Genomic DNA, 20,620 nt, shown 5'->3' with positions numbered 1-20,620 from the left:
GAGTGGCAACGTGAGATGGAGACGCAGATACGAGCGGAGCGGGAGCGCGTCGAGAGGGCGTACAGGCGCACGAGCTGGTGGTCCAGGATTCTCCATTCGCTCTCCTGCATACCGCACGACGAGTTTGAAGATCAAGTGCGGCTTTTGCGGTCCCCCCCCTGTAGTCGCGCGAGCGAGCGTGTAGGTTCAGGGGCGTGACCCGCCCAATCCTGCACACGGCTCAGCTCGTGACGCGAAAGGGGGCGTCCCCAGCTGGGTCAAGCGGATCCTCTCTCTTCCCCCCTTTCCTCCTGTTTTTTGGGGGGTGGGGGTGGGGGAGACATGATTTAGTCGGCCTGTCTCGAGAGAAAAAAAAAAAGCCGACGCCCGCGCCGACGACCACGCCGACGGCGACCCGCTGCGAGGACGACGACGACTGGCTCTACGACGGCAAGGACGGCCGCGGCTGCGCGTGGATCGCCGAGAAGACGTTCCGCTGCGACGGCAAAGACGGAGCGCGCGAGGCCTGCCCCGCGACCTGCGGCGAGTGCGAGCCCGCTTGCGAGGACGACGAGACCTGGTTCTCGAAGAAAAGCAGCAACAACTGCCGGTGGGTCGCCGAAAAGCCCGACTCACGCTGCAGCAGAAAGAGCGACGACAAGGTCAAAGCGAAGGATGCCTGCCCCGTGGCCTGCGGCACCTGCGTGTAAGAACGAAGGGCGCCCGAACGCGGAGAGGAAGCCCTGCAAGAAGGCAGACGGCTGCTAGTGGAAGAGGGGGCAGTGCATGGCCTCCTCGGGAACTTCCTGCAAGAAGCAGAAGAAGGAAAAGAAGTGCACCAAGGCCGCCGGCTGCGCGTGGAACGCGAAGAAGGAGAAGTGTGCGGACTGCGCGAAGCAGAAGAAAGCCAGCAAGTGCAAACGGGCGGGCTGCAAGTGGAAGAAGAGCAAGGAGAAGTGCCTCGCGAAGAAGTAGGAGTAGGGCCCTAATCAAGATTCTCCCACGTTCCCGGGCGCGTCAGTTAGCCTCCGCCTCGACGAACCGTCGCGCGAGGGCCGCGGCGTCGCGCTCGGCGTCCGCGCGCGCGTCGAGGCGGTCGACGCGGAGCCGCCCTGTCGCCCCCCCCCCCCCCCCTGGCGCGGCGCTCGCGCTTAAGGAGCTCGTGGGCGGCCTCGGCCCGGCCGACGACGTCGCGCGCGTCGGGGGGCGGGCTCTTGGGGAGACGCGGCGCTGCCTAGGCCGCGACGCTCGAGTGCACATGCTTACCCGTCCTCCTCGGACGACGGCGGCGGCTCGTCGTCGTCGCCGCCGTCGCCCTTGATCTTCGCGCGGAGCTTCTTCATGGCCCCCAGCGACCGCGCGGACGCGGCCATGCCGAAGGACCGGCGCCGGCCGACCTGGGGGTTGAGCGGCGCGTCGCCGTCGCCCGGCTCCGGCACGGGCAGGTCCGCCTTCTTCGGCTTGATCATGTTCTTCCACTTGGAGCCGCCGGCCAACGCCGAGAACGCGCCCTTGACGGAGCCGCGGCGCGGCTCCTCCTCCTTCTCGACGAACTCGAGCTGGAGCGGGTTCGCCGCGACGTCGCCCACGGCCTTGGCGCGCGCGTCGGCGTCGGCCTGGCTCTTGACCATGGACTTGCGGCGCCAGGCCTTGCCGAGGCCGATGGCCGCGAGGCCCGCGGAGCCCGCGCCCTCGACCTCGGGCGCCTTGGGCGTCTTGGCGCGCTTCTTCTGCTCCGCGCCCTCCATGGACAGCTCGCTGTCGGAGCCGCCGTCGTCGGACGACTCGTTCGCGTCGCTCTCGGAGTCGCGGTGGAAGAACGCGGCGAACTTCTTCTGCACGTCCTCCTCCTGCTTCTCGTCGTCGTCGGCGGGCGTGCCGCCCTCGAGGAGCCGCGCGCGCTCCGCGGCCTTGGCCTGGCGCTCCTCGGGCGTGAGGGGCCGCTTCGGCGTGTGGCGGTGCCGGCTGTTGGGGCGCTCGGGGCTCTTGCCGCGCTTCGGCGTGCCCGGCGACTTGGACCGCTTCGCGCCCGTGCCCGGCCGCGGGCTGCCCACGGCGGCGTCCATCTCCGCGCTCAGGTCCTCGAGCGCGCCCTCGCGCATCTCGCCGTAGGCGACGGCGACGAACTCGAGGTCCGGCCGCGCGGCGTCCTCGAGGAAGAACGCGTGGCTCCCCGCGGCCGTGACCTTGGTCGAGAAGTCGGACGACGCGTCGGCGACCTTGAGGGGCGTGTCGCGCACGGGCACGCGCACGCGCCGCGGGAAAGCGCCCGTCGCGAGGCGGTGCCGCTCCGCGGCGCGCGCGCGCTTCCGCGCGCCGCGGCACGCGTTCTGCATCTCCTCCTCGTTCGCGTCCATCTCCATCTCGAGCGACGGGCAGCGCCAGTACTCGTCGTGGAGGTAGGGCACGAGCACGCGGAAGCGCCGGTACTGGTGCACGAGCTTCGGCGGGAACTGGATGGCGAAGTTGAGGTTCTCGAGGCACTTCTTCGCGCAGGGCACGTTCTCCTGGACCGCGCGCGCGAGCACGGGGAAGAGGCAGGGCCGCTGGCTCATCTCCGTGACGAGCATGGTCCGCGCGCCGCCGAAGACGACGGCGAGCAGCGCGCCGGCCGTCGCCGCCGGCGGCGCCCGCGCGGGCGCGCAGCGGCCGCCCTCGAAGGCCGCGGCGCACGCCTTCTCCGCGACGGACATGGGCGCGACGGCGCGGCTCGCGTCGCTGATGGCGTTGTCGTCGTCCTTGGCGGACGCGCCGGCGCCCTGGATCTCCGCGCAGTAGACGTCGCAGGCCTCCTCGATGAAGTCGAGGACGCCCAGGCCCCGCACGAGGCCCTGGAGCGCCGCGGAGCAGCGGTGGATATCGGACGAGTTGACGATGAGGACGCGCGGGAACGTGACGACGGCCGCGATGAGCGCCGCGGCGCTCTCCTGGGTCCGCGGGTTGCAGAGGTTCGCGACGCACTCCTCGAGGACGCCCTGGCGGACCATCTCCGCCTTGCGCTTCAGGAGCTCGGGCACGGGGATGCGCTGCTGGGCCTCCGTCGGGTCCATGCGGTCGATGGTCATCGTCGCGATGGCGCCCTGGAGGTTCTTCTTCGTCTCGCCGTCGTTGACCTCCTTCTTCGACTTGGACGACCCCGCCTTGGCGACGCGCGCGCCCGCGGAGCAGCCGAGCATGAAGAGGAGCTTGCCGAAGTAGGTGTTGCGCTGCTTCGGGTTGAGGCACTCCGTCGCGAGCTTGCGGCTCAGGGCCCCGATGGACTTGGCGATCTCGCGCTGCTTCCGCTTCTCCTCCTGGAACTGCTTCGTCTTCGACGACAGGAGCGCGCGCTCCTTCTCCGCCTCCTTCTCCTTCTTGGCGACGTCGCGCGCCATGAAGCTGAAGACGGGCACGCGGGGCACGGGGTCCCAGAAGCGCACGAGGAGCGCGACGCACATGTGCGTCAGGCCCGTCTCGTCCTCGAGGCGGTACCACGCGCGGTACGGCGGCGCGCACATGAGCTCGCGCGTCGTCAGCCGCAGGCGCCCGATGGGCGCGCCGCCGCCGTCGTCCTCGTCGGGCTTCTTGCGGCCGAACATGGTCATGCGGCCGCCGCCGCGGCGCTGCTCGCCGCGCGACGCGGCGAGGAGGCCCTGCTGGCCCGCGATGGCCAGGCCCGCGTTCGACGCGAGCGCGTCGACGTGCTGCGTCTCCGTCTTCGACGTGTCGACGATCTGCTCCCGGAGGTGCTCGTCCTCGCTGTCCGTGCCCGGCGTGCCCGGCCGCGGCGGGAGCTTGCCCGGCGCCTCGCGCTGCTCGCTCCCGGGGCTCGTGGGCCGCGCCTGCGCCGGCGCGAGGCCGAAGACGGCGGTCTGCCGCCGCGCGAGGAGCGCGTCCTGCCGCCGCGCGCGCTGGGCCTTCTCCTCCGCGGCCCGCGTCCTCCGCTCCTCGACGAGGCGCTCGCGCTCCGCCTCCCGGGCCGCCGCGTCGTCCTCGGCCTTCTGCTCGTCGTCGCTCTTGTCGCCCGCGCCCTTGGACGGCGTGCCCGGCCGCTTGACGAGGCTCCGCATCGTCGTCCGCCGCTTGCCCGCGGCGCCCTCGCGCGCCTTCTGCGCGTCGCCGACGGAGCCGAGCTCGAACTTGCGGCGCCGCGCGCGCGCGGCGACGCCGCGGACGGCCGTGTCCTGGACCTCGATCTCCAGCACGGAGTCGCGCATCATGGACTTGGCGACCTGGCCCGCGATATTGTCCGTGACGCCGATGCCGCCGAGCTTCGCGGACGCCTTGACCTTGAGGACGTGGCGCGTCGTGTCGCACTCCCTCCACGTCGGCCGCGCGGCGTCGACGGCGATGGCCTGGGGCGTGACGCCGCCGACGGGGCTCAGCGCGTGCTTCTCCTCCTCGATGGGGTCGAAGGGCTCCGACTCGCCGACGACCTTCGCGCCCCACTTGATGACGAGCCGCGGCTTCGACGGCCGCTCCTTGCCGCTCGCCTTCTTGTTCACCGTCGCGCGCCGCGCGACCTTGGGCTCGTCGTCGTCGAGGCCGTCGTCGTCGAGGATCGTCGCCGCGTCCTTCTCCGCGAGGGGGTAGGCCTTGTCGGGCAGCTGCGGCGGCGCCTCGCCCGCGAAGCGCGGCAGGTTGATGACCTCGAGCACCGTGACGCGCAGGACGCCCGTCTCGTTGAGCCGCGGCTCGCCCGCGGCCTTCTCGAGCTCGGAGCAGCAGTCGCCGACCTCGTCGCGGCCGAGCATGAAGACGCGGCACGCGTCCAAAAGCACCGCGCCCTGGTAGATGCGCGTCGCCTGTGCCGAATTCAACCGCTGGTTTGGGTGGTCCTGACCAAACTTCAGAACTCTCTAGCTCGGTCACATCGACGTCGATTCGGCTGATTTTTGGACGAATCGATTGCTCTCGTCGAGTTCTCGAAGCGCAGCCAAAAAGGTTGCGTCGAAACTGTCGCGTACGCTCACATTGAAGTCGGGTTGAAGATTTGATTTCCACACTGCGCGTCGCCTGCACGGCGATCTTCGCGCGGTCGCCCGGCGCGCCGATGATCTCCACCTCGAGCTTCTCCCACTGGCGCACCATGCGCGCCCGCTTCGATTCCGAGTAGCGGTCCTTGTAGTCGAAGCCCACGAGCGCGCAGCCCGAGTCGTGCGGCCTGTGTGCAAATCAACCAGTGAGCTGGGACGTCGGGGCCAAACTTGAGAACTCTCTCGCTCGGTCACATCGAAGCCGATTTGGTTGATTTTTGGACGAATCGATTGCTCTCGTCGAATTCTCGAAGCACGGCGGAAGTGCTTGTGTCAAAACATTCGAATACGTGCACATTGAAGTCGGGTTGAAGATTTGAATTCCACACAGCGTGCGGCAGCTCCTCGCGGTCCGTGGAGCAGTCGTGGTACACAAAGACCTCGACGCGGTAGCGCCGGCTCTCCTTGACCTCGATGTCCGCGCAGCAGCCGCCGTCGAGGCCGCCGGGCAGGTTCAGCACGAGGCACTGGCGCCCCGTGAGGCAGCACGGCCGCGGGTGCGGGTCGTCGTCCGACGGCGCGGCGGGCTTCGGGTCGCTCTGGGCGATGGTCAGCTTCTGCGCGAGCACGTAGTCGTCGCCCGACGCCAGCGCGTTGGCGCCGCCCTCGCCGCCCCGGGTCAAGATCCCGAAGAACACGGACCAGAGCCGGTCGATCTCCTGCGGCTCCTCGAAGAAGAACGCCTGGCAGTACGTCGCCTTCGTCGTCCGGATGGGGTTCGACGTCACCCTCGTGCCGTCGACGATCATGGGCTTGGCGCCGCCCTTCTTCTGGGCGCGGTCGTGCACGGCCGCGAGCTGGAACTCGTACTCCGTGTCCGACTTGAGCGACGTGACGACGCGGCTCCGCGTCTCCGGCTCGCGCGTGTGCTCGACGACGGTCGTGAACGCGCCGCTCCCGAAGCCCTGGCCGCCGTAGGACTCGCGCATCATGATGCGCACGCCGTCGAGGCGGTAGCGCGTCTTCGGCCGCGTCCACCGGAGCCGCACGGACGTCGACGTCACCTGGTCGACGAGCAGCAGGTTCACGCGCTTGCCCGCGTCGTCCTTGTTCGCGTGCGTCAGCTTGAACTTCGTCGCGAGGCCCTTGCTCAGCGCCTCCGTCTTGATGGCCGTGCTCAGCGCGTCGGACGCCGCCTCGTGGCGCGCGGCCTCGGCCTTGCGCGCCTCCTCCTCCGGGTCCTTGGACGCCTCGTTGGTCGTCACGATGCCCGCGCCTAAAATGTCGAGCGCGCCCATGTCGAGGTCGTCCATGGTTGCGGCGGCGCGGCGGCCGCGGGCAGCGCCGACGCGGGCTGTTGTGTTTGCGGCGGCGCGGCGGCCGCGGGCAGCGCGCGCGCCGACGCGGGCTGCCGCCGGCCGGGCCAGCGCTCAAAAGTGCAACGACGCTTAATTGACTTGGGTGCATTTTTGTAACGTTCTAGATGGGCTTCCGATCGCGATCTGGGCTGCTGCTGCTGCTCGCGCCGAGCGCGCTGGCCATCAAATGCTTCGAAGGCTGGAAAATGTACCAGCCTCAGAGCGGCGAGTACGATTGCAGCTCGCTGACGGGCGTCGAAGACAAGGCAACCTACGAGCAGGAATGGCGCGAGGAGGACAACTACGTCTTCGACTGCAGCACCTTGCCGGAGCAATACACGGAATGCCTGCTGATGACCTACACCAACGAGTGAGTTTCTAAACCTTCGCGCAGACACGAGAGACGCGCGCGCGACGCAACGGATCGCCGCGTCGCCCCGGGGATATCCGCGACGCGATCCGAACTCGCCATCCCTACGTAGCATTCCCAATCCCGACTGGGACGACAACGACATCGGCGGCCGCTGCCGCCAGTACGTCGCCCGCGGCGAGTGCTACTCGCCGTCCACGAGCCAAGGCTGCGACTACAACAAAGGCTCCGGCGCTTTCGATTGGACCGGCGACTGGGAGTGCTCGAGGTGCACGGAAGACGGCTGCAACGTGCTCGAGCCGGAGACCGGCGGCGGCGGCGACGACGACGGCGACGACGACGACGACAAGCGACACCTGGGCCTGCGCTTCCTCTACGCCATCGGTGGCCTTTTGCTCGTCATCGCCATCATCGGCGTCCTGGCCGTCGGGGCGACGAAGCTCGTGAAGAGCTTCAAGCAGCCGGAGGAGGACGAGCCGGAGCCGCGGGACACGGAGCTCTCCACCGCGGGCGGCGCGGAGGTCGCGTGACGGCGCGGACTCGGATCTTTAAGTTTAACGAGATGGCCCCGCGACGGGGGCCTCGGCTATGTTCAGTTCGCGGGCGAGCGGGGGGGGGGGGTCTATGTGCACTTCGTGGTTGGAGCGCGCGTCCGGCTACGGGTCGATTCACTCGGCGACGAGTGAGCGCTCGAGGATCTCCCGGCGGAGCACCGCGTGCTCCCCCTTGACGTCGTCGACGATGGCCTCGGCCCAGGCCGCCGCGAGCTCGCCGCGGATGCGGAGGATGTTGTTCGCGATCGCCGGCGGGTCGATGGCCGAGCCGCTCGCGCTCTCGAAGGCCGGCGTGTCCAGCAGGTCCTGGAGCCAGGCCGCGGCCTTGCCCGTGTCCGCGCAGTGGTCGCCGAGCGCGTCGCGGTACTGCTGCAGCTCGCAGACGCGGTCCGCGAGCTCGCGCGCGAGCGCGCCGCCGTCGTCGCCGGCCGGCGGCGCCGCGGCGCGCGGTCGCCGGTCGACGTCGTCGGGCGCGAGGCGCGTCTTGAGGTAGCGGGCCCAGGCCGCCGGCACCTCCTGGATCGCGATGAGCGCCGCCGTCCGCGTCGCGAGGCGCTCGCACAGGTCGAAGGACGCGCGGCGGAGCGGCGAGTGGTCGTACATCGACGCCGCGGGCCGCGCGGCCATGTTCGCGACGCTCGCGGGCGACGCGTCGGGCACGAGCGCGCGCAGGTCGTAGGAGATCTCCGCCGCGAGCTGCTCGCGCGTCCGCATGATGAGCTGCGCCATCTGCTTGGGCTCGATGGTCTCGTCGTACTCGACGTACTTCTTCTCGCGCTTGAGGAACGGGTTCCGCCGCCGGCACGCGGCCGCGGGGTTGGAGGCCAAGGGGCCGGCCTCGGCGGGGGCGGCCGCGGCCCTGGCGGCGGGCGACGCGCGCGGCGCCGGGCCCGCGGCCATCCACGGCGGCGCGGACGACGTGTCCGCGGCTCTCGAGGCCCCGGCGGCTCTCGAGGCCCGGGCGGACGCGGCGGGCGCCGCGTCGGCGAAGTGGCTCATGAGCGAGGGGACGGCCCGGGCGGGGGCGGCCGCGGAGACCGCCGGTGCGGCCGGCGCCTTGCTGACGACGCCGGCGGCGGCGAGCTTGATGCCAAAGTCCGCGTAGGACGCGACGCCCGACGCGTCGCAGGCCGCGCGCCACGCGGCGGCCGTCGGGGCCGCCACGCGGCGGCCGGCGGGCGCCCCGGCCGCCGAGGCGCCGAGTCGGACGCCAAAGTCGGCGTAGGACGCGACGCCCGACGCGTCGCAGGCCGCGCGCCACGCGGGCGCGGTCCGCTCGCGCCGCAGGAACGGGTTCCGCCGCCGGCTCGCGGCCGCCGCGCCGACGCCGCCGGCCATCCAGGACGGCGCCGACGAGCCGCCCGCGGCCTTCGAGGCCGTGTACTTGGGCGCGAGGCTCGCGTCCGGGAACTGGCACGCCGAGCCGAGCAGGTCCGCGGCGCCGGACGTCGCCCCCGCGAGGCCCTCGGGCGCCGCCGCCGCGGCGCTCCCGCGGCCGTCGTCGACGGTGCCGACCTCGTAGCGCACGGAGTAGCGCACGGTCGCCGCGCGGATCATCGCGCTGAAGTAGTCCACGGCGTCCGGCGTCCCGCTCTCCTCGCAGAACGCGTCGAGGCCGTGGTACCGCGGCTGGACGGATTTGTCCGAGACGCGCTCGACGTCGAGCGTGACGGACGGCTCGCCAAAGGCCGCGACCCACTTCGCCTTGGGCTCATCGTGGAACCCGGCGAGGTAGCAGACCTGCGTCTGCACGGCCTGCGGGAGGGAAGCGGCCGGTCTACGAGCGGCGCGGCTCCGATTCGATCGCGCGGCCGCGGCTCTTCGAGCAAGGAGGTTCGAGGTCGCGGCGCGTCGCGCGCGATGTCGCGCGGCGAGCTTGGCGCGTCGCTGGGGATGTGCCGCGGGGCGAAGCGGCGCGCGCGCAGGCAGCTGCCTCGCCGACGGCGATTTGTTTTTTTGAAAGTTTGCGGCGCCGGTGCGCGCCCGCTGGAGGAGCAACTGCGAGAGCTCGTTGCGCAGGTAGCTCCGCGGCGCTGCGAGAGCGTCGGCGGTCGCGATCAACGCAACGCATCTAGTAAGCACCCGCTGCGGTGGCATCTGCCTTTTGTTCGATTGGTCGAGGAGCCGTTCGACTTTTGTGGTCGACACAACTCTAACGACTGAGGCGATGATGCCCTTCGATGTCCAAGTTGCCCCTGGGAGTTGACACCGTTCAAAAACGCGCTCTCGGGGCAGCGTAAACGATGGCATAAGAGCATGGCAGCCCCGTCGCTGCCCGTGAGCGCCGCCGCGCTGCGGCACGCGGACCTGCTCTTCGCGAAGCGAGAGACGAGCGACGCCGCGCGGGAAGCGGCCTACGCATTACTCAACGACAACGGCGGCACGCTCGAGGGCGGCGCCCTGCTGAAGAAATGCCTCGCGGCCGTCGTCGCGGACCCCTACGGCTCCCTGGGCATCGAGCCCGGCGCCGACGAGTCGGCGATCAAGAAGGCCTACCGGAAGCTCGCGCTGAAGTACCACCCGGACAAGAACGACAAGACGACGGCGCTCTTCCAGGCGATAAAAACGGCCTACGACAAGCTCCTCGAGCCCGGCGGCGCCGAGGCCGCGGCCAAGGCCTGGGAGAAGCGCAAGGCCGCCTGCGCCGACGCGCGGCGCGAGCGCGCGACCGCGCGCTTCGAGCGGACGAACGCGCGGCAGCGGGGCTTCGGCGGCGGCGGCGTCGCGCGCGGCGGCCGCGCGCACTTCGTGCCGCCGCACCGCCAGCAGCGGCCCGCGCCGCCGGACCGCCGCGCCGCCGAGCAGCGGGCCGAGGAGCGCGGCGCGGAGCTCCGGCAGGCGAAGGCGGCCGCGGCGGCCGTCGAGCGGCACCGGCGGCTGCGGGAAAAGAAGGCGGAGCTCGACCGGAAGCGCGCGGCCCACGCGGAGCGCTGCCGGGCCGAGCGCCTGGCCCGCGGCGCGAAGCTGAACGCGGAGCGCGCGCGCGCCGAGGCGATGCTGCGGGCCCAGCGGCTCGAGCGCGAGGCCGAGGAGGCCGCGGCGCGCCTGCGGGAGGAGGCGGCGCGGCGCGCGGCGAAGCACAGCTCCATGTTCGACGACTTGATGGCGGGCATGGCCGCGAAGAAGCGCCACGGCCGGCGCGCGGCGAGCCCGCCCATCGCGCTGCGGGCGACGGACGTCACGGCGTCGACGGTCGACCTCGCGTGGGAGCACGCGGAGGCGGACCGGTCCTTCGAGTTCCAGTGGCGCAAGCGCGACGCGGGCGTCTGGGTCACGGCGTCCGTGCAGCAGGCCCTCTGCCGCAAGAAGAACCTGGAGCCGAACACGCCCTACGCGTTCCGCGTCCGCGTCGCCGCGAACGGCGACGCCGCGGCGTCGGACTGGAGCCGCGAGGTCGTCGTCGTCACGACGGTGGCGCCGGCGACGACGGCCCTCTTCTCCCCGCCGCCGCGCAAGCCCAGGGCCGCGGCCGTCCACCCGGAGGACGACGACGACGCCTTCGACGCGTCGCCGTCGAAGCTCAAGCGCGCGGCGTCGGAATTCATGAAGCGCATGGACCAGGGCGCGCGGCTCTTCGGCTCCAAGCCGCCGTCGCTCTTCAACTCGCGGTCCGACAAGCGCGTCGGCGTCGCGCCCAAACGCGCGCCGCGCAAGTTCCCCAAGCCCAAGTCCGCGCCGCCGCGCGGCTGGTACGAGCTCAAGGACGACCAGGGCGCGGTCTACTACTGGAACTCGGCGACGGACGAGTCCCAGTGGGAGCCGCCGTCGTCCTGGGCCGAGGAGGTCGACCCGGCCTCCGGCGTCCGCTACTACACCGACGGCATGCACTCCACGTGGCGCAAGCCCGCGGACTTCGTCGACTTCGTCCGGCACGTCGACAACCGCCGCGCGCCGGGCTACCGCGACTGGGCCAAGGCCACGACGCGCGCCAAGCGGCCGGTCTAGGGGCTGTTCTGTTAGTTTCGTTCGACTCGCGGGTGCTTCGAGACCGTGCGCGGATCGCATCACGGCAACATCGCTTCAGCGCAGTCGAGTTGCCGCTGACCTCGGCGTCTGCCGCGGCGCCGCCGCTGCCGGCGTCGCATCGGACACACTGATCGGACACGCTAATCTCCGCGGGCATCGGACACACAGGCGCAACGACACATGCGCCGCCTGCTCTTCATAACCCCAGTAATGGTCGCATCGCTGGGCCGCATGGAGGTCTGGCTCGACGCGCGGCGCGGCGGCAGTCCAAAAACGCTCGACAACGACCTCTTCGACCGCGTCCTCTGCACGGAGGACACCGCCGCCGCATTCAGCAACGCAGCATGCCTCGTCGCCGACGCAGAAGCCGACGGCGTCTGCAAGCTGCGCTCGAAAGGCGCCATCGCCGGCGGCTCGACGGTCGTGTCCTGCGGCGAGACGCAGAAACGCGCGACCGCGCTCGTCGGCAGCGTCGACTGGTTGCACGTCGACGCGCTCGCCGGCCAGCCCATGATCGTCGCGGAGAATTTGTTGGGCGCCGCGGAGGATTCGGGCACGCGCGTCGCCTGCTCCGTCGCCGAGGCCGAGGACGTGCCGGGCCTCGCGTTCGCGCTGCGCCGCGGCGTCGACGCGCTCGTGCTGGAAGACGGCTGCGACGCCGCGACGCTGGAGGCGGCGACGATCGCCAAGGCGCAGCGCGCGGAGGACGCGGCCGACGACGCGTTGGCGCGCGACGTCGACGCGCGGGACGCCGGCCCGACGCTCGAAGCCTGGGACGTCGTCGGCGTCGAGGAGGGCTCCGTGTCGGACCGCGTCGCGCTGGACCTGACGTCGCTCATGGCCCACGACGAGGGCTGCCTGGTGGGGTCGTCGGCGAAGGCGCTGGCGCTCGTGCTCGGGGAGACGGCGACGGGCGGCTTCGTGCCGCCGCGGCCGTTTCGCTGCAACGCGGGGCCCGTGCACTCGTACGTGGCCATGGCCGACGGCAAGACGAAGTATTTGTCCGAGGTCGGCGCCGGCGACCGGGTCCTCGTCGTGTCGGGCCGCGGGTCGCGCGCCGCGGAGGTCGGCCGCGCCAAGGTCGAGCCGCGGCCGACGCTCCGCGTGGACCTCCAGCGCGGGGGGAAGAAGGGCAACGTGTTCCTCCAGCAGGCGGAGACCGTGCGGCTCGCGGGCGCGGCCGGCGACCCCCTCGCCGTGACGAAGGCGAAGGCGGGCGACCGCGTCCTCGTCGCCTTCGACGACCGCGGCACGCACGTCGGCGGCCGCATCTCCGTCCGCGTCGACGAGCGGTAAGAGTTACGCGGCGACGCGGGCCGCGCGCTCGACGGGCCCCTCGTCGAGGAAGAGCGGGTGCGCGCGCGCCTCGATGGGCAGCTCGGAGAAGGCGCCGTCCTCCTCGACGAGGAGCGCGGACTCGGCCAGGTTCACCGTCGGGCAGACGTGCTTGGGGACGAGGTAGAAGACGTCGCCCTTGGTCGGCCGGTCCGACGGCTCGCGCACGGCGACGGGCAGGTGCTCCTCGGACGGGATGAGCGGCTCGAAGCCCTCGTGTCCGAGCACGGCGCACATGGGGTGGCCCGCGTCCGCGGCGAGGGCCTTGACGCCGGCGTCGAGCGTGAACCGGCGCGGGAGCGGCGTGCTGACGACGCGCGACGCGACGACCGCCGCCGGTCGCAGCCCCAGGGGGCACTGGGCCTCCGCGCGCGTGTCCGAGAGGACGACGGTGCCCGCGGAGACGCGGTGCCGCCCCGAGTCCCGGAGCCCCGCGTGCGCGAGGCTCGGCAGCAGCGCGGGCGTGCCCGCGGTGACGAGGTCGAGCGCGCCGTCGAGGGCCAATAGGTCGTCGTAGAGCGGGAAGAGCGCCGCGTTCCGCGCGTCCGCCGTGTCGCCGAGCGACGCCGCGTGGCCGTCGTACATGTGGATGCCCGCGAGGTCGGTTCCCGCCACGGCGCGTACTCGCGCGAGCACGTCGCCGGCGCCGTCGAGCGAGGTCCCCGTGCGATCCATGCCGCAGTTCACGTCCACGTAGACGCCCAGACCCGCGTCCACCGCGCCCTCGGCGCCCGCCGCGTCCTCGACGAGCACGGACCAGGCGACGTTCGCCGCGTAGCGCGCGGCCGTCCGGCCCAGCCGCGCGAGCGTCGGGCCCGTGTGCGGGAACGCGACCAAAACCTCGAAGGCGCCGTCGCGCGCGGCGAGCGTCGACCCGAGGAGCTCGGCCTCGCGGCTCGTGGCGCACTTGAAGTGGCGCACGCCGGCGTCGCAGAGCGCGTCGAGCGCCCAGCTCGACTTGACGGTCTTGATGTGGGGCTGCCAGCGCGTCGGCGACCCGCAGGCCGCGACGACGCGCGCGATGTTCCAGCGCACGTGCTCGGCGTAGATGATCAGCGCCGGCGTGCAGAGCTTCTCTTCGATGGTTGATGGGAGCCGGTAGCTGCTCAAGTTGTGCAGGCTGCGGCGCGCGACGCGCGACGCCATCATGTTTTGCCACGAGCAGAGCTTAAATTGAAGTTTTACCCTGCCCACGCCACTGGAAAATCGACGATTTTGGGCACCTCGACCGCGGACCCCCTGCTTGTCTCATCGTGATGGACGTTTATCTGGGGCTCCGGAACCGCAGCCGATCATGCTAGGTCATCGATTGGCACAGGTTATGGCCGAAAATGTCGGTTTTTGGAGATTTCCGGCGTGCGCGAGCGCCACGTACGCGTGTCCACCCGACGGCGGCGGGTGCCACGCACGTCCACGCTAGCCCAGGGAGTCCGCCCGGTCCCCAGGCGGTCGCGCGGGGCGCCGAAGCGAGTATATACGGCCGTATACGACGCGTTTGTACTGGTTTAGTACGGCTAGGGTGTACTGGCGAGGCACCAACGGCAGGAAAACAGGCGCGCAGAGCACCGTTTCGACGGCCGAGCGTCTTCTGGAGTCGAGACAAGATGTCTCGACGCAACGACAGCGCCAGTCCGCGTTCGTGGGCGCGTCGTCGCTGTAGACCGTGTTGGTGTCGTTTTCGAGGCGCTGGCAGGGGGCGCCCAAGCTGTAGCTGTCGAGTACCGCGTTCACCTGACGCGCGGGCCAGCGGAGCCCCGGTGATCGGTCGTGAGAGGGCATCGGAACCGCTCTGGACGTCCAGGGGCGTCGCGGCGCCGCACACTGGCTCGTTTTGACCGCCGCCAATCGATGAGAATCGAGGAATCGAGGCCGTAGGGTGGTCCGACGGTGGCGAATGCCTGGTTTCGCGAGACATGTTCTTCGTAGCAACCCTCCCCGCAGCTCCCCCGGAGAAACCAGGCATTCGAGGTCCAGAACACGTCCAACACGCGCCAGCCGTCTCGAGAGGACGCTCCGACGAGGCCGTTGCGTTTCGACGACGCCCGGACCGTTTCGCGCGCGGCGTCTTCGCAGTGGCCTGGCCACGGACGGTCCCGAGGCACGTGCGGGAGCCCGCGGCCCCACTCCCCGGCGGCGCGGCGCACGCGCTGTCGCGGCGGCCGCTCTCCGAGCCGAGCGCCTCGGCTCCCAAAGGGCAAGTTCGACCGCGTGGGCAGGGTAAAAGTTCAATCTGCCGCGTTTAGCCCGACGCGATGTGATGGTGGACAGGGAGCCCCCGCGTGCAAAAAGATGGCTTGCCTCTTCGTCGTGACGGGCAAGAAGGGCGCCGTCTGCCGCGCCGGCGTCGAGCTCGACAGCGAGCGCCTCGTCGACGTCCCCAAGGGCGAGACGGTCTACGTCGTCGAAGCGTCTTCATCGGCCTGCGGCGTCGCGCGCTTGCACGTCGCGTTCCCCGTCGACGGCTGGGTGAGCGCCAAGGTCGTCGGCCGCTGGTCGAGCCAGGCGAAGCGGACCAAGCACGGCCGCGACGGCGGCGGCCTCGGTTTCACCGTCGGCGAGCCGGCCGCGCTGTCGAAATCGCGCTGGGACGCGCAGGAGCGGTGCGCGGGCGCGGGCGGCTTCGGCGGCGTCTTCCTCACGGCGAGCGAGTACCACTTCGTCGCGCCGGCCCGCGACGCCTGGGCCGAGGCCTACCTCGGCGCCGACGGCGCGCGCGACGCGCTCGCGCGATGGTGCGTTGGCCTCGCGCCGCGCGTCCAGCCGTCGGACCGCGACGGCTACGTGGCGCTGCCGGCGCACCTCGACGAGCCCGGCGGCTTCACGCGCGTCGCCTGCCCGCTAAGCCAGCTCGGCGAGTGCGCGGACTCGAGCTGCAGCTGCTACCGGCCGTCGCGGCCGCGGTGCCGCGCGCAGTTTCGCGATTTGGCGCGCGACCTCTGCTGCGAGCGGCTCGGGAGCGCGCCGGGTGCGCTCGACCGCGGGGGCGTCCTGCGCTACGCGTCCATCGGCTCGGGCCTGCTGCTCAGCGACGCGGAGGTGCTCGGGGCGTTGATCCGCGACGGCTTCGAGTTGCGGTCCGCGTGCGTCGTCGACACGTGCTACGCGCGCAACAAGCTGGCGCCGCGGACGGAGGCGGCGCTCCAGGAGTTCGCCAATTTCGTCGGCGCGCCGGTCCACGTCTTCTCGTCCATGGGCGCGCTCCGCGAGGCCGCGCTGCTGTGGCCGGGCGCCTTCGGGCGGTGCACGTTCTTCGCGAACATCGACGCGGCCGTGCCCGACAAGGATCTCGTGCGATGCCGCGACGCCGTGCTCTCGCCGGGCGGCGTCGCGGCGCAGCTGAACAACCACGGCTCGAGCGGCCGGTCGTCGGCGAACGCGTGGGTCCGCGAGACGTCCGACGACAACTTCCTCGGCCGGGGCCGCGCCTGGCGCGCCGACGACGACGACGACGCGCCCTGGCGCGTCGCGGGCGCCGTGCCGGGCGCGTTCCGGCCGCGGCCGCGGCCCAAGTCCGACGACCTGGGCTTCCAGGTCTACGGCGGCGGCGGGCCGCTCGCGCCGGACGCGTCCGAGGTCCTCGCCTACGGCGCGCCCGGCGACAACCCCTGCCACGTGCGGGACCTCGCGCTCGGCGACGGCGACCCGCGGCTCCCGACGGCGGAGGCGACGCACGCGAGGCTCCGGCGGGACGCGGCGAAGGCGGGCGCCGCGCGGCTCTTCGCCGTCGTCGCGTCTTGCGCGCACGTCCGCGACGGCCCGCGCCTCGACGCCAAGGTCGTCGGCACGCTGCGCCGCGGCCACGAGGTCCTCGCCGTCGCCGACGCCGGTGCCGACGTCGCGGCCGCGAAGGCCGGCGCGTTCGCGGCGCAGGACCCGCGCTGGGTGCCCCTCGACGCGGCCGCGAACGCGCGCGCGCTCCTCGACAAGCTCATCCCGACGCACGCGAGCTACGACGCTTCCGCCGTCGCCGACGCGCTCGCGTCCCGGGGCGCGCCGCGGCTCTGGATGCTCACGCACGGCGCGCCGCTCGGCATGGGGCCCCTCCTCGAGGAACTCGACGCCGACGCGCCCGACCCGGGCCGCCCGCGACCGCCGCCGGCGCAGCGCCAGCTTGAGCTCGTCTAAGGTCGCATTGGTTTACTTGTGTTCTACTTTCAAAAACCAAAAGCGAAGTTCAATACGCGCAAACATTGAACATTCAATACGAGTGCAAAGGGACTAAAAAAGGGGCGTACGAAGGTCGGTTGCAACGTACGCGCTCTCCGGAGAGGCAGCTGTCCAGATCTTCTGCGAAGACACCGTGATGGCACGCCCCCAAGGGCAGCCCACGATTGCCCTCGTGTCGCCGGAGGCCGAGGGAAGGCATCTGGGACGATCGTCGGCGCAGAAGCGGCAGATGGAAGCGCCGCTCGCATTCCAACCCATCGATTTCGACGACAGTGACGTCGACGACGCGAGGCTGTCCACCGCTCTGCCACCGAATCTGACGGATCGGATCCGCTGCACGACGCCGACGCAGGACTCGGATGCGCAGCGCAAGAACTGTCCGCGCTTGGACAAGCGACGGCGGCAGATCTGCGCGAGCGGCGACCTCGACGGCGACACGTCGCCGACGAGCAGCGCGACGCCTCCGATGCTGCCGCGCGACGCGAGCTGCACGTCGCTCGAAGAGCTCGAGGAGCTGACGCTCCTGCGAGCCCGCTGGCTGCGCTCGAGCTAGGCCCGCCGTGTGTGCACAAGCATGTTCTCCGTCCCGCCCGCCGCCGACGGTCCACGCCCGCGCGCCGCGCCGCCGCGGGCGCGGCGCGCGCGCGCACGACGGACCGCCGCCGACGCGCGCCGGGACCTGTAATTCAAAAGATTTAAGTCCACGAGATGATACGTCTCCGCGGATCGTCGCGAAACTACGAATAGAGTGTTAGTTCGCCGCGGGCGCGTCGTCGTCGGCGTGGGGCCAGGTGGGCATGGGCGTCGCCGCGGCCGTGGGCGCCGTGGTCGGCCCCCAGCCGTCGGCGAAGTCGCTAAAGTGGAGGCCCATGGCGTCGCATGCGGGCCAGTTCGTGAAGGAGTCGTAGGTATACGGAAGCTCCGTGTTGTACGGAGAAATAAAGTCCCAGAACTGGCGGTTCGTGTACGTGTCTCCGACGCCCAGGAAGTCGCCAAAGGGCAGGAGGTCGTCCTCCTTGTGGCCCGCGCACGTGCCCGGCGTGCACGTGGGCAGCTCCATGGAGTCGCCGACGCCGGACCAGTCGCAGACGTAGTGCGTGTCCGAGGGCACGTCCATGGAGTGGTGGTACTTCCACGTCTCGTCCAGGTGCGTGTAGCCCTCGTGCGCGAGGATCCGCTTGAACCCCACGAAGCGCTCGCTCAACCCGTGCAGCACCCAGAAGATGGGATCCAGCGGCGCCGCCGACGTCCAGGAGTCGCCGACGTGGCCCACGTGGCAGATCGCGTCCAACAGCGTCTCGCGCGGCCACGACGCGAGGTCCGCGCCCGCGACGGCGTCGAGGCCCGTCGCGTTCCAGAACTCCTCGACGGTCCAGTGGCTCCGGAGCTCCTCGGGGCAGGAGCAGGTGCACGACTCCGTCGCGTCGGCCGCGCACGAGTCGGGGCACCGCAAGTAGCCCTGGCGCCAGAGCCACTTCGACGACAGGATCGACTGGAGCGACTGCTTCGCGATGGCGCCGTCGGCGTTGGCCATCCACTTCTGGATCGACGTCTCGAACTGGGCGTCGAAGCCCCAGATGCCGCCCGTGAGGATGTGGACGGGCCCGTGGAGCTGGCCGTTGAACTGCTCGAAGAGCCTCCCGATCGTCGTCGTGTCGTTGAAGGCCCAGTAGAAGGCGCTGCAGTCCGGCAGGGACGTCGTGTCGTCGACCCCGAAAATGGCGCGGGACCGCGAGAGGTAGGGCACGGGGTTCTGGTTCCAGGGGCTCCGGAGCATGCCGTAGGAGTTCGTGATCGTCGAGTAGTCGCGCGCGCCCTGCGACGCGGTCATCACCGGCAGGTAGGAGAAGCGCCCGCCGCCGTCGACGACGTAGTTCGACGACGCGTTGGGGATGGGGCCGAACCAGTCGTCGTCCCAGATGATCGACTCGGTCCAGTCGCCGCCGATGCAGTCGGCGCCGCACGTCTGCTTCGACGCGTTGTAGTAGTACGCGTCGTAGCTGTAGTCCCAGTAGGGGACGCTGACGGACGCGTCGACGGACTGGAGCGACTGCTCCAATTCCAGCGTGAAGGCGATGTGGTGCGTGACGATGCCCGCGTCGTCGTGCCAGTGGTCGCACTCCTTGCCGCCGCCGCCCAACAGGTGCTTCCGGACGAGGTAGTGGGAGCTGCGGAACTTGTCGCCGTAGACGCTCTTGCCCAGGTCGTCGCCCGTGGCGTAGACCGCGGACAGGGCGTCGAGAAACCGCGACCGGTCGTCCACGGACAGCGATCTGATCTCGTGGCGCACGTAGCGGACCGTGACCGCGAGCTCCACGTGGAACCCGAGCTCCTCGCCCCGCGTCGTCGCGACGCGCATGGACACGGTGACGTTGCGCGTGCCGTGGGTCTCGAAGATCATGGTCACGCGGCTGCCGACCGCGTGGCCGACGTCGTCGCCGGACCAGTCGACGCGGCGCACGCGGCTCACGGCCTCGTCGCCGAGCTCGAAGGCGTTGAGCTCCGCCGTCGTCGGCTTCCACATCTCCACGAGGTACATGTACGGATAGTAGCCCTCGCCGATGGGGATGCCCGACGCGTCCTCGTACTCGTTGTGGAACCGCACGACCTTTTGGAGGTCGCAGAGACGGCACGCGGCGTCGTTCGCGGACGTCGTGTTCGGGCAGTAGTCGAGGCAGAGGCCGTCGACGTCCGTGTCGTCGTCCCGCAGGCCGCTCACCGTCGCGTTGCCGAGCCGGCTCGCCGACGCGTTCGCCAGCCCGAAGACGTGCTCGTCGTCTTCCTCGAACTCGAAGGGCCGCACGACGCGGCTCGTGCCCCGGCCCGCCCAGGCCGCCACGGCCGCGGCCGCGACCACCGCCAGCCCGAAGAGGCCGCGCCGCCGCGTCCGCACCCAGATGTCCGGGATCTCCCTGGACGGCGCGTCCATGGCGGCGCCGCCTATAGCGTCGCGTCCTCGAATAAATGGGCAGCGTCTTAGCTTGAAGTGGATACCTTGCACCTCGCGGAATCATTGCGTGCTCACCCGCGCGACTGGAAGGAACCCGCGCGCCTCTGCGTCACGAACTCGGCCAGCGTGCGAATAGGCGCGCAGGCGTTACGAGTCCTGCTGGCGGAGGAGCGCGCGCCGGACCTCGAGGTACCGCTTCGCGCACTCCGACGGCGCCTTGCCGACGAGCGCGGCGATGCGCTTCCATCGCTCCTTCTTCGGCAGGTCCGCGGGCACCTCCGCGAGCGCGCCGTCGAGGCGCTGCTGCTCGTCGTCGGTCCACTCCGGCGCGTCCTCCTTGGCCTCGGGCGCCGGCCCGGCGCCGACGGACGCGAGCGCGGCCTCGAGCTTCTTCCGCGCCTCCTCCTCGGGGTCCGCGGGCGTCAGCGACACGACGCGCGGCGCCATGCCCTTGAGCCGCTCCTCGGGCCGCGGCGCCGGCGGCGGCGGCGCCGGGGCCGGCGGGGCCGGCGGCGGCGGCGCCTCGGCCTCGGTCTTGAAGGTCGCGATGTTGTCCGCGACGCGCGCGAGCACGTCGTCCTTCTTCTTCTTCGGCGCCTTCTTCTTCTTCTCCTCGCGCGGCGGCTGCGGTTCGTCGCTCGGCTTCTTCGGCGCCTTCTTCTTCTTGTCGGGTTTCGGCGGCGGCGCCGCGTCGCCGCCGTCGTCGTCGAGCGCGAGCGCCGCGAGGATGGCGGCGTCGATGGCCTCGTCCGTGGGCGCCGTCCGCGGCGACCTCGGCGCCGCCGCCGCCGCCGCGTCGGCGGCCTTGGACGCCTTGGCCGCCGCGCGCTTCTCCTTTTGCCGCTCCTTTTGCTGCTCTTTTCGTTTTTGTTTGTAGGCTTCGGCTTTTTGCTGTTTTTTAGTCAGCGGCGCGGCCTCGGTGGGCGGCGCGGCCTCGGCAGGTGCTGGCTCCGGAGGCGACATCGCAGTGGAGTTTTTAAGCGAGC

The 20,620-nt window shown here is 71.1% G+C and overlaps 6 protein-coding genes across 6 annotated transcripts; 2 read left to right on the top strand and 4 right to left on the bottom strand.

Annotated features, from left to right (window-relative positions):
- Positions 1-1,241: 1,241 nt before the first annotated feature.
- Positions 1,242-6,247, bottom strand: AURANDRAFT_63285 (hypothetical protein; the record flags this gene model as incomplete). Its single annotated transcript, XM_009037401.1, has 3 exons — positions 1,242-4,763; positions 4,963-5,122; positions 5,322-6,247. The coding sequence occupies 3 exons, from the start codon at positions 6,245-6,247 to the stop codon at positions 1,242-1,244; spliced, it is 4,608 nt and encodes a 1,535-aa protein (XP_009035649.1).
- A 1,083-nt stretch (positions 6,248-7,330) lies between these two features.
- On the bottom strand, positions 7,331-9,313 carry AURANDRAFT_63284 (hypothetical protein; the record flags this gene model as incomplete). Its single annotated transcript, XM_009037400.1, has 3 exons — positions 7,331-8,053; positions 8,282-8,993; positions 9,216-9,313. The coding sequence occupies 3 exons, from the start codon at positions 9,311-9,313 to the stop codon at positions 7,331-7,333; spliced, it is 1,533 nt and encodes a 510-aa protein (XP_009035648.1).
- Positions 9,314-11,692: 2,379 nt separating this feature from the next.
- On the top strand, positions 11,693-12,478 carry AURANDRAFT_24264 (hypothetical protein; the record flags this gene model as incomplete). The annotated part of the gene is made up of 1 exon (XM_009037479.1): positions 11,693-12,478. One exon carries the CDS (start codon positions 11,693-11,695, stop codon positions 12,476-12,478), a length of 786 nt encoding a protein of 261 aa, XP_009035727.1.
- A 3-nt stretch (positions 12,479-12,481) lies between these two features.
- AURANDRAFT_24590 (hypothetical protein) lies at positions 12,482-13,663 on the bottom strand (the record flags this gene model as incomplete). The annotated part of the gene is made up of 1 exon (XM_009037399.1): positions 12,482-13,663. One exon carries the CDS (start codon positions 13,661-13,663, stop codon positions 12,482-12,484), a length of 1,182 nt encoding a protein of 393 aa, XP_009035647.1.
- A 1,143-nt stretch (positions 13,664-14,806) lies between these two features.
- Positions 14,807-16,642, top strand: AURANDRAFT_63282 (hypothetical protein; the record flags this gene model as incomplete). Its single annotated transcript, XM_009037480.1, has 1 exon — positions 14,807-16,642. One exon carries the CDS (start codon positions 14,807-14,809, stop codon positions 16,640-16,642), a length of 1,836 nt encoding a protein of 611 aa, XP_009035728.1.
- A 793-nt stretch (positions 16,643-17,435) lies between these two features.
- Positions 17,436-20,597, bottom strand: AURANDRAFT_63281 (hypothetical protein; the record flags this gene model as incomplete). The annotated part of the gene is made up of 2 exons (XM_009037398.1): positions 17,436-19,596; positions 19,786-20,597. The coding sequence occupies 2 exons, from the start codon at positions 20,595-20,597 to the stop codon at positions 17,436-17,438; spliced, it is 2,973 nt and encodes a 990-aa protein (XP_009035646.1).
- Between the last annotated feature and the right edge of the window lie 23 nt (positions 20,598-20,620).

This window comes from Aureococcus anophagefferens, assembly GCF_000186865.1.
Source record: "Aureococcus anophagefferens unplaced genomic scaffold AURANscaffold_6, whole genome shotgun sequence".
NCBI lineage: Eukaryota > Pelagophyceae > Pelagomonadales > Pelagomonadaceae > Aureococcus > Aureococcus anophagefferens.
The sequence above is the reverse complement of the archived record's forward strand: the minus strand, read 5'-3'. Positions and strand labels throughout refer to the sequence as shown.